The sequence below is a fragment of the Anabrus simplex genome, chromosome 7 (assembly GCF_040414725.1).
Source record: "Anabrus simplex isolate iqAnaSimp1 chromosome 7, ASM4041472v1, whole genome shotgun sequence".
NCBI lineage: Eukaryota > Metazoa > Arthropoda > Insecta > Orthoptera > Tettigoniidae > Anabrus > Anabrus simplex.
The window spans coordinates 219,013,207-219,025,477 of NC_090271.1; the positions used below are offsets into that span (position 1 = coordinate 219,013,207).

A 12,271-nucleotide genomic window follows, 5' to 3' on the forward strand; every position below is an offset into this window, starting at 1 on the left:
GTGCTAGAAACACACAGGACAGTTACAGCGAAGTCGTACAGTGAGACTTGTCTGCCTCAGGTCATCCAGGCTCTCAAGCAGCTCCGTCCAAGTTCACGGCTCAACACTTGGCTCTTGCATCACGATCATGCTAATGTAACAATGGATTTTCTTGCCAGATCAGGGTTGACTGTGCTTGATCACCCTCCATACGGTCCTGATCTTGCCCCATGTGACTTCCCACTCTTCCCAGAAGTGATGAAGCTGAAAAGGTGGCGTTTTGCCTCTGACGAGGAGCTTCTGGCAGCATGGGATCAAGAGTGTGAAAATGTAACCGAAGAAAAGTGGCAGAGTTGGTTCAGTGCCTGGTTTTGACGTATGGAGAAGTGTATTGAGAGTGGTGGTTTTGAGAAAGTCTAAAGCGTTCACTCACATTGCAAAACTTTCCTAGCGCCCTTTGTACATTCCATATAGAGCATCAAAAAATTCTGTGACACCGTATGGCGTCACGCTATATTTTTATGTTTTTGTAAAAACTGATGTGACACCATATGGCGTCACACATGAGCTTAGTATGATTATATAAAATTTACTTAATACATTATATTAATATATCCCAAGATTATATAAACAACCTACAAGGTGTACAACTGCTGTGGTACCGTTTATTACAACATATATTTATATTTGGAACTAGTTTCGACGCTGTTTGGCGTCATCTTCAGAACATGTCAATGCCATAAAACACAACCGTTTTTCCGCGGTCGGCCTACACATAAAAGAATTTAAGCACAACTTTACTGAAATAAATCAAGATCTTGAAGTATTAGATATTCTAAACAAAGGTTCTTTCCTAGACGTCACTGAAAACCTCTATATTCATTTAGACCAATATTTCAATCCCAACCTAAACTTAAATGATATCTCAGAGAAACCAAAGATCCTATTTGACTTTCTCATTGAATTTTTCAAAAACATGAATATCCCAAAAAACAGATCTGTCTTTCACATTATGCATAATACTTTGTCACGCCACACACTTTCACCACATCACCCTCCATATTTCCCCTCCTTCCACTCCTCCTCCCCTACCGCTCCTTCCCTCTCCCCTCCTAATCCAACAATGGCCGCTCCCCAGACCTAAACTATCCAACACGCCCTGCTCCTCTTCATCTCGCGCCATAGCTTTACCGCCTTATGTCCCGCAATAAACATCATAGAAACCTGCCCCCACCCTACACGTAATGCTGCAACAATACACCACAAATACTGGCACAGTCAACCTCCAAACTATCAGAAAACGAATTCCTTAATACCAATTTTATATTCTTGTCGAGCTGAATACCGGACCTGTGAAGATTACAAGATTATTTTGTGCATCTACAGAAGGGTGGTGTTAATGAAGCTACGTAATATAGAGAGAGGCTTTCAAAGGTGATTAAATGAAGAAGTTATATCATGTTCAAGATCATGCTTTCACGTCTCTGTACAGTATTTAAAATACAATTTACCGTTGGTCTTTATAGCTATTGTTGAGAGTGAAGGAGTTTTTCCTGTTGTGTATGTTTATCAGGAACTCAAGGGAGACTTCATTAGTTAGTCCGAACATAAAGAAAATGATGAACTCTTCTCAGAAGAACTCTTAAGGTTTCACCTTACTTTTTCCTGCCTGCTGGCTCTTCAGAAGTGTGTACGCATGCGTTTTGTATTCAGGAATCATTCAAGGCAAATATTTTCGCACTGCAAGATGTGTGGTTAAGGTTATTTTTAATATGTATAACTTTTGCTTTCTCAACGATTCATTTGTTTCTATATTTGTCCCTGTTTTTATCTCCTAGCAAGATGTGTATTGTTTAATATAACGCCTTGTGTAATATAAATGTCTACATGCTAGCCTATTTCCCACATTTTGGCTGAAGATGACGCCAAACAGCGTCGAAACTAGTTCCAAATATAAATATATGTTGTAATAAACTATAACAATTTTGTATTGAAAAGGTGGACCGTTTTAAGTTTCCTATCTTCCATTCTCAGTTCAATACGGATAAAAATGAAATTCTTAGATTTAAATGCTGTGGTACCCGCACGATTCTATTGAAATTCATGCCTGGCTTCGTTAAAATGGGGCACGTTAAAATGGGGTTCTACTGTATTGAACTTTGTACTGTAAATACGCCAATAATCCCTACCATTAAACAATTCCCACACCATATTTTATACCGAGAAATTTTGAAATTTCTTTTTGTGTAATTGTATAGAGCAAAGTCATCTCCGTACAGGCCATGAAGGCCCTAGGATGGAAGGTAAAGGCTCCACTATCCGTAACCCCGGCACTTGAAGGAGTGAGTGGTTAGCTTTACAACCAGCTGTCTTTGCCCCTAAGAATTAACCTGGTACTAATTTTTGATGTAGGGCGAGTGAACCCCAAGACCATATGAAACTCCGGAATTGGAAATCTTGTTTTTTTTAATTTGACTTACTGACGGAGAATCAACCCATGTCCTTCCAGGTGAACCAAGAACGCCTTTACTGCCTTGACCAGACAGTCCCAATGTAATTTTATAGCTATGTTAACTATGTTGATAACTGTAAGTATGACAGCACAATAAATACATCTGGTCTGCATTACCGATATGAAAGAGTAAAAACAAATTTCTCTGGCGCAAACCCATAAAAAATCTGTGTAAATTTTAAATACCCAGCTTCTTCAAAAACTGAAGTTATTTCATTCAAAAATAAGAGTGAGCCATCAATGGCAAGCCTTACAACTTGTAATTCTTAATTCTCTTGGTATTGCTATAGATTTTAATCAATACATTTCACTCGTGAGTATACGTCCACACTGTATCTTTTCAGTTCACATAATCACACATTCTGTTTTCGATTTCTGGAAACTCCACTTTTTGTTTGTAAAGTGCCTGGCAGTTACGCTTGTTGAATCAAAACAAACATTTTCCCTCCAATTACGTATGGAACTCTCGTCCTCATCGTATATTCTTCCCGCAGCACAATTATCAATTTGCTCTCTCTTCAATAATGTCCAGCTGAAATGGATATGGCTTTTAGTGCAGGGAGTGTCCAAGGACAACTTTGGGTTGACAGGTGCAGGTCTCTTGATGTGATGCCCGAAGGCAACCTGCGCATCGAGATGTGGTTGAAATGATGAAGAAGACCCATACATTCACCCCCCATGCCAGCAGAATTAACCAATTATGGTTAAAATTCCTGACCCTGCCAGGAATGGAAGCTGGGACCTGTCACCAAAGGCCAGCACACTAACCATTTAGTCATGGAGACTGCTTCTCTTTAGCCATGAACAGACTGTAACAAGACCTCACACCAGCCATCCTAAACACGTGCTACTATTATACTAATGCCACTCAAATGACATGTAGGTAACACACTTTCTTGCTTGTGGTGGGAACAGAGTTGATGGAAAACAACTAACTTCCAGATTTCTGTACCAAACTTTGTTGTAATTACTATTTCATTCCAACATTTTGCCATCAATTTATTTTTTTAAATATGCAGAGATTAAATGAAGATTCTGTCAAACTGTAATTCCTTGATATCAAAATTTCGAGCTTTAGACGTTTGAGTTATAGAAGTTTGACTGTACTTCCATACAGTATCATATGAATCACAAGATGATTCATTTCTAGCATAAGGAAAGTTCTGAACATCAGTACAAGAAACTTAAAAACAAGGAGTATACAAATGTATTTAATTTTAATTTTGTTTACATATATTTCATCACAAACCACTGCCAGCATGTATTCTCTCAGTACAATGCTATAACAATTAACAGGTGCATTTTCTTCAAGATGTTCTACATTCAACTAAGTTTCTCTTAACCTCAAAGACACTCATATAAATGCACAATGCAGTGCTTACCTGTACAGTATTGTCCCATAAATTCAACTTGAAATAAGACATATCTCAATTCAATTTGAATCATCTATGAACGTAACTCCAGCATGTAATCACTATACATGTATCAAGAGCAGAGTTCCGAAGCACGATTCAATGTTCACTTCTTCGACCACCAGAGCTCCTCTTACTGAGCTGGGAGGTTAAGCAAAACGTTCTGACCAGAGGGAAGGTATGACACTTGCCGTGATCTTGAGAGCTGATAAGCGATATCTTCAGCTGCTTCAATACGTCTGAGTTCAACTAGACCCTCTCCAGCCTCACCAAAAGATTTTGCAAGCAAGATGGCTGCCTGAGCATCACCCTCAGCTGTAATGATAGCAGCTTTCTTCTGTTGCTCTGCCTGTAAGACAAATATATGATTAAAACAGGAGGTAAAAAAAAAAAAAAAAAAATTCAAGAAGGTAAAATAAACTGCTACAACTGATTAGGCATAATTTAAGTTTTAGTCATTACGAACTGACTTCTAAAGGATGCTGATAATGATTGTCGTTTCAATGCATTCCACTATAAGTTATTCACCTTGACAGTGACTTAACAGCTTACTTCGTAATATTTACCTTTTCTACAACAAAACGAGCTTTCTCAGCATCCTGTTGAGCAACTTGCTTCAATTCAACAGCCTGAGTGAACTCCTTGCCAAACGTAAGGTGTGTCTGAAAGTACATCAAGAGCATTAATTTCACATATAAAAGTACACATATCAAGAATATTTATGATATACATTGCCCATACAGAAATTTGGTCACCTTTTTATATGTTCATACCTTTACACAATATGCTTACTGAAATGAAAACACACATGCAATGAAAACAAAATCATCTTTGTAACATCTTTGAAAGAACTGAAATGTCATTGCATGTGTCATAAACAAAGTTATCCCGGGTCATACACCAAAATGGCTTCATGGTAATTAAGCATCTTAATAAGGAGTATTGCTACCCTTCGCATTGACAACTACTTCACAATGCCTTCACATGCTTCTGACAAGACACTGCTAGTTTGGGTTGTCACCAAGTTGCCTCAAGTGAGGAATTATGTGGCACTAAGATCTCGTCAATGTACCGCCAAGCAGTTAAGCATCCACTGCAAATGACCAGGAGATAGGTTTTCGTATCAAGACTTATGCCTACCTACACCATAACAGATCTACCCCCATAACCAACAGTAGACTACACAGCTGTCAGATGAAATTGCTACCCACGTCTTCTCCAGACTTGCAGATGACTATCTGAATGAATACAAAACAAGATTCATCCAAGAACAGCACAGGATACCAGTGTCTTAGCTGTCAGTCCACACAATCTCTAGCAAACTGCAGTCTCCTGCCACGATGTCTGTCCAGTGCAAGTACTTGATGTCAGGATCTTAAACTGGCCCCTCTAAGCCTGTTTCTGAGCGTTTGGTTACTAACTCGTACACCAGAAGCCTGCTCTATGTCTACTTGCAGTGCTCACACTGTAACTTTGCAGTTTCCGAGAGCTTGTGGATGCACAAAAGGATCCAATCTTAGGTTTTTTTTCCTTTGGTGACCCATGCCAGGGCACCTGGCTACACTTCCAAACTCCTGAAAACATTTACACAGACACCCAATCGTATTCTGGCTATGTACCTATGCGAGTACCTTCTTGAAGCAACGTAAGTGCACTAGTGGCTTAATGTGATAACTGCTTCCCCCATTGCCAACCTTAATTCACACGATCATCCATGACTTGTAAAACTACACTCCATAGAGACCAAACTTTGCACGCACTTTGAACTGAGGCACTCATACATTTCAACAGACAATGACATCTCCCAAACATCTGGATGACATTGGGACCTTCTGTTATGTACGCAGGACATTTTATTGTCATAACAGTCCAATTTCCATCCCACTATACATTTGTACAATGTAGTTAGGAACATCTTTAGAAATGATTTTTTTTTTTAGCAGTGTATATTAAAAACACTTAGTCTAATAGTTCAGCAAGATAGAAAGTCACAGTCAGTATTTCCCATAGTTGAAAAACTTTAGTGTGTGAATGGTACAGCGAGTCTTGCGTACAAGTTGGCTGGCTGGCTCACCATGGCAGAGTGGCAACTCCGTGGACCCTGTGACCATGGCTTACTTTTGATCAAAAATTAGTTTCCCACCAGAAAAGTTTACTTTATTGCTTCTGAATGAGAACATTAAATAAGTTCAGGTAGCCTCCTCCGCTTCCACGATCTGGAAGGAGGGCATATATAGCAAGTGGAGAGACACATCCGCACTAGTACACTGGCAATGCGATGTGCTTACCATATGATAGCTTGCAGTGGCGCCACAATCTGGCCGGCCAGTGTCTTGAAGAGGTGCAGTTTCCCAACTGAGGGGTCCATGTCACACTGAGGAAGAACCTTGGTACTCTTATGATTGAGCTACAAGAATTTATTTAATGGCCTAGTTTTGTTCATTCATCAATTGCACCAAACTAGTGTCAAGTTTGGAAGTGATTAGTGTGTTTATGTGTAACAAGTGTTTAGATTGTGTGTTATACAGTTACATTGCCACGAGATAAGTAAACATTACAGCAACATATTTTTATGAACGATTCATAAGAGATTACATCTTGCACAGATGGCCTTTTTTTTTTTTTTGCTTTACGTTGCATCGGCACAGATAAGTCTTATGGCAATGATGGGACAGGAAAGGCCTAGGAATGGGAAGGAAGCAGCCGTGGCCTTAATTAAGGTACAGCCCAGCATTTGCCTGGTGTGAAAATGGGAAACCACGGTAAACCATCTTCAGGGCTGCCGACAGTGGGGTTCAAACCCACTATCTTCCGGATGCCAGCTCACAGCTGTGCGCCCCTAACCGCACGGCCAACTCGCCTGGTGTGGCAATTTTTAAAGAATACCCAAATGTGCTGAGGTTCTTGAGGAGCATACAGGGAAAGACAAGACAAAATTGAATACGAAATGAGGAAATAAGGAGAAGCGAGGGAGTGTGTAAACTTCAAGAAGAGATTGATATGACAAAGCTAAAATGGTTTGGACACATGGTAAGAAAGCCAGGAGAGAGAATACCAAAGAAAACATTCATGGATACAGAGATTGCAAAGAGGCCTAGAATGCGATAGAGGAGTTCTGTTGTGGGCTGTATTGCAAATAGGAGTCCAGAGCAATGAAGTACTAGAAGAGGAGTGGTGGAAAGATAGAGTAAGGTGGAGGGCTTTGGTACACTACTCTACCCAGAGAGAATCTGGAAAAAGAAATGGATGAAGAAGAAGAACAAGCAGACGAAGAAGAAAGAAGAAGAAGTAGTGTGTCCTCAAGCAGAGAAACCGAGTGAAATTTTTTAAATAAATTTATGGAAACAGGTCAGACTCTCAATAAGAAGCAAAGGGTAAAACAGCACATACTTAACGAGAAGAAAGTAGCCAAAGTTGGAGAATGATTACAACATTCTCAAAATCTCTAGGACAGCTCTCACAGCAAACTACAATTTCAAGGAACTCAACATGGTGAGCTACCAAACTCTTAAAACTAAAACCATACAGATCACTGTTGTCCACAAATTGCTGCCACGTGACAACAATAATATAATAATGTCATTTGTTTTTATATCCTACTAACAACGTTTATGGTTTACAGAGATGTCGAGGTACAGGAATTATGCCCCGCAGGAGTTCTTTTACGTGCTTTCTGCTGCAAAGTCATTAAATTTATTCAGGAAATATTTGATAGGCTAATTAGCAAGGGGTTATGGCACGCATGGTACCCAGATCTCACATCATGTGATTTTTATTTATGGGGGAACTTGAAGAATCGTTAGGTCAAACCCCCACTAATTAGAAAAATCAAAATACAGTGGAACCTCGATTCTCCATTTTTGGAGGGACCACGAAAATAAAACGTACAACACGGGAAAACGAAAAATCCGGGAATGAATTAAAACCATCAACAATTTGGCTAAACATCTCAAAAATGAGGTATGTATAATTATAATCTTACAAACACTCCCAAACCAAACTACAGCCTCAATGGGACTTTGCCTGCCAAGCGACCGCTGCTCAGCCCGAAGGCCTGCAGCTTACAAAGTGACGCAGGGTCAGTGTGACGAATCCTCTCTGCCGCTATTCCTGGCTCTCTAGACCGTGGTCGCCACCTCACCATTAGATAGCTCCTCAAATAAAGGTAATCACATAGGCTGAGCGGACCTGGAACCAGCCCTTATGTCCAGGTAAAAAATGCCTGACCTCACCGGGAATCGAACCCGGGCCCTCTGGATGAGAGGCAGGCAAGTTAGACCGCGAAACCGGCATCAAACATTAATTACCAGTACGCGAGTTCAAAATCTCGATACTTTATGTTCACTTTTACAGGGGAAACTTCGTCATTTTCCCGTGAAAACTTCTTTCAGTTCAGCAACTTTGATTAGCCAAACTCTTCGAAAAATATAACAATGCCAAACCAAACGACAATCAACCAAAAGCAATTTTTAATTCTCTTATCTAATAAAATAAAGCACCTTAGATACAAAACCGCCCAACATGATGGCGAAATCCTTCTTTTCTTAATCTTCCATTGTAATTTAATCTACCATATACTGTTCGTAGTCAGTTTCTGGAAATCTTGTACCGCGTAAATTAGGTCTACTTCGACTTTTAAACGTTATGTTGAACTCGAGAACATCGTTTCGAATGTAGGTATCAATTCTCGAAAGTTCTCGAATGAATTATATTCAATTCTGCCTGTCACTAATTCAGTCAAATTGGAAAGAGAAAAAACAATCATCATAACTTCAGGAATTACGATTAATCCTGACCTTGAGCTCAGCTGGAAAGCGCGCTCGCTGCACATGTCAGTAATGAGTTGGAAATGATACAAACCATTTAAATGTAACGTGCGCAAATAAAACGACTGCAGTTTTTGACATTTTAACACGAAAACGTAAAATTCCCAGTCTTATATTAGGACCAAACCAGTAATAGGCAATCCCTAGACCTCCCAAGACTTTTAGAATGCAAGGTGCAACATCTGTTCAGATCTCGATAACAATCATATACGATAATATTCAAATACCTACTAGATTTGTGTTAAGAAGGAACAGTTTCGATTCCTGCCTGAAATTGCACGTTATAATTTTTTTTTTTTTATTAAATCTTAAGACCAAAATTGCGAAAATAGGTAAGGACATTCTATTCCTGAAAAACTGTCTCAAGGAGGGACTTGTCCCTAATTTTTTGAAATCGGTTCAAAACAAGAATGTATTGTCGTACTGGCATAGAAAGACATAAGATAAATCCAACATTCTATGGATCAGGAACGAAATTAAATTTCTTTATAGGAAAAAAGCATTCCTTAACACTCAGTTATACGAGGCCCATCTCATCGCGTCTGCCTACATTGCCCCATTAGAATGGAGTTTGTTTCAAAATTACGTAAATGATAAAATCGCATACCTACTTGTAGATAAACAGAACAAGTTAGTCAACAGAACTAATACACTTAGGCGTAATAAGAGAACTGAGACTGATTCTCCCTCATCTAAGGATCATCATAATCAGACTCATTCAACCATTCCTGTATTTCAAGAGCCGGTTATTAATCTTTCAGAGGCGTGTTTTGATAAGTCCGAAATAAGTGTTATGGAGAAAGGTCCCAAATTCAATTGGCCCATTCAATTTAAACTTAAAGACGCGATTATGATCACGGCGGAAGCCGAAAGTGCAATACAAAAGTTACCGATAGAGAACCAAACAGAGACGAGATTTAGTATAAAGAAAAAACTTTCTAATTTAATAAATAATAACAAAGATAGACTTTCTACACATCATAACCAAACAACAGCTTCATTGAAACAGAAAATTAAGGAGAATGGTTTGATTGTGACTAAGGCGTACAAGGGGAATGCGACGGTCATTATGAATAAAGAATCATACATACAGAAAATTGAAACCTTTTTCGCAGAGAACTCATTCAAAATTATAAAAAAAGACCCGACGAATATCATTCAGAGAAAAAGAAACTTCTTAAACAATCTTCTTTCATCCTTAATGAAAGGGAGTCTCAAAAACTTATTAATATGAACCCGGGTATTCCGACGGCTAAGGCACTACCGAAGGTGCATAAAGAGAATATACCTAGAAGACTGATCATTAATTTCAGAAATAGCCCTATATATAAGACGTCTAGCTTTATACACAATTTCTTAAGAAAACATAGATTTGAGGGTAATAGGTCTATTAAGAATTCCAAAGAATTTTGCGATCGTATTAAAGATTTAAACATACAATCAAACCATAAGATGTATTCATGCGACATCAAAAATATGTTCTCGAATATTCCACTATCAAAAATGATAAATCTTGTAAAGAATAATCTACTTAAATACAGTAATTTGAGTAGGCAAGAGATAGCCGATTTTATAAATATTTTGGAGTTCGTCATCACTAATAATTACTTTACTTTCAACGGTCAAATATAAACAGGAAGGTCTTCCTATGGGGGCCCCAGCTTCGGGAATTATGGCGGAAATTTATATGGATTTTCTTGAAAATAGCAAAATTAACAATATTAAAGGAATAATAAGCTGGTTGAGATACGTAGATGATACGTTTACAATAATTGACCATAGCATTACTAAGGGACAGGAGGTATTAGAACAATTAAACAATATGGATTCACAGATTAAATTTTCTTTCGAAAATGAAAATAATAAAGCATTAAACTTTCTTGACATTACAATTATTAATGACTCTAATAAACTTAGGTTTAAAATATTTAGGAAACCTACTCAAACGGCAAACGTAATTAAACAAAATTCCGTACACCTGGCAGCACATAAGAGGGCCTCCTTTTATAGGATGATTTATAGAGCTTATAATATACCCACGTCAGAAGCAGATCGTAAAAATGAATTGGATACTATTTATTTTATAGCAAAAAGAAACAGGTTCAACAGGCAATTTGTAGATAAAATTATTAGCAAAATTGAGAAAAAATCATTTTCCACATTAACCAAGGATACAAAAAAAAAAAGAAGATAGTCACGCCCTTTTTACTTATAGTCACAGTAAAATATACGAAATCACGAATGTTTTCAAGAAACTTAATATGAATCTTTTAAAACAACCAATAACAACACTCATCTTTTCTTCAATCAGCACACTATCAATAACGGCAATAGCAAATTTCAGAAATCAGGTGTTTACAAATTAAAGTGCCAGCAGTGTCCCGCCAGTTATACTGGACAGAAAGGCCGCAATTTTAACATAAGGTATAATGAACATGTTAATGCGTCAAAGTACGGCAGATTCTCAGCATTCGGTTCTCATATGGACGATACTAATCATACATTCATGGGCATATAACAAGACCTTCAAATTCTCCACTTATGTAAGGAAGGAAATCTATTGAATATTTTAGAAAACATCTTTATAAATACTGATCAAAAATGCAACCCGATTTATAATCTTAATGAGATATTGGAGGATATCAATATACTTTTCGAGGAGTTAATCAATAAATTCTTTTCACGAAGGCGCGTGAATAATATGCCACCTCACGCCCCTCCCCTTACGTCAAACTCCTCTCAACCTCCCCTCACAGTCAGTCATCAATGACCTTCGAGGACGTCACTCAGTTAACCTTAGCACTTGACGTGGAGTGGTCGATGTAGGACAGGCAAAGAGGTGAGTGACGGGATGGGCACTTAGATCACATTTTAACGGCATTTTATTCTTCAGTTCATTCATATTTTCTTTTTAGGCCCCTACTGTCAACACACAATCAGGTTCAACTTGCATCAGTATAACTCCACCTCCTAATCAAGAAATCTATTACAATGTGGCATCACCAGAACACTGTTTTATGTACAATATACACAATTTTATTTGCATAGCCACTTACGGAGTTTTATAATTGACAAGTTGTTTTGAACAACAGTTTTTACATATGATTTTAATTGGACTTCATGTTTCATCATGTTCACACCGCACCATTTTAACACTGAAGATTGACAAGACGCTATCACGCCGCGTCACAGTATACAAAGACTTTGCATTTACTTATTTTAATGTGTCCTTGCCTTATTTTTAATGTTATGTATTTGTATTTATGACTGGAGATGTCCTATAAGAGGACAAAACATGTTTCAGAGTGAAATTTAATGTAATCTTTGTAATAAAGACAATTACAGTATTGTAAAGGTGGAATTATAAAATCTAAACTTTCACAAGTTGATCCTGCCTGAAAGCACAGTGACTATATACAGTGCCCTGAGGAAAGTGCCGAGAACCTGTTCAGCAGTACAATTGAAAAAAGTAAAAATATAAACATCTAACCCTGGACATAATGTGGACGCTTTATAAGTGCGAACATTTGACGAACCTCGTT

General features: G+C 38.1%; 1 protein-coding gene across 3 annotated transcripts in view; it reads right to left on the reverse strand.

Annotated features, from left to right (window-relative positions):
- Positions 1–3,686: 3,686 nt before the first annotated feature.
- The window catches only part of Phb1 (prohibitin l(2)37Cc), a 57,026-nt gene continuing 48,441 nt past the window's right edge, over positions 3,687–12,271 (reverse strand). For all 3 annotated transcript variants that reach the window (XM_067150862.2, XM_067150863.2, XM_067150864.2), the window contains exons 6-7: positions 4,470–4,565; positions 3,687–4,252 (exon numbers count right to left, since the gene is read on the reverse strand). In XM_067150862.2, coding sequence (XP_067006963.2) covers positions 4,037–4,252; positions 4,470–4,565 — 312 coding nt within the window. In that variant the 3' untranslated portion in view covers positions 3,687–4,036. The remainder of the gene's footprint in view (positions 4,253–4,469; positions 4,566–12,271) is intronic.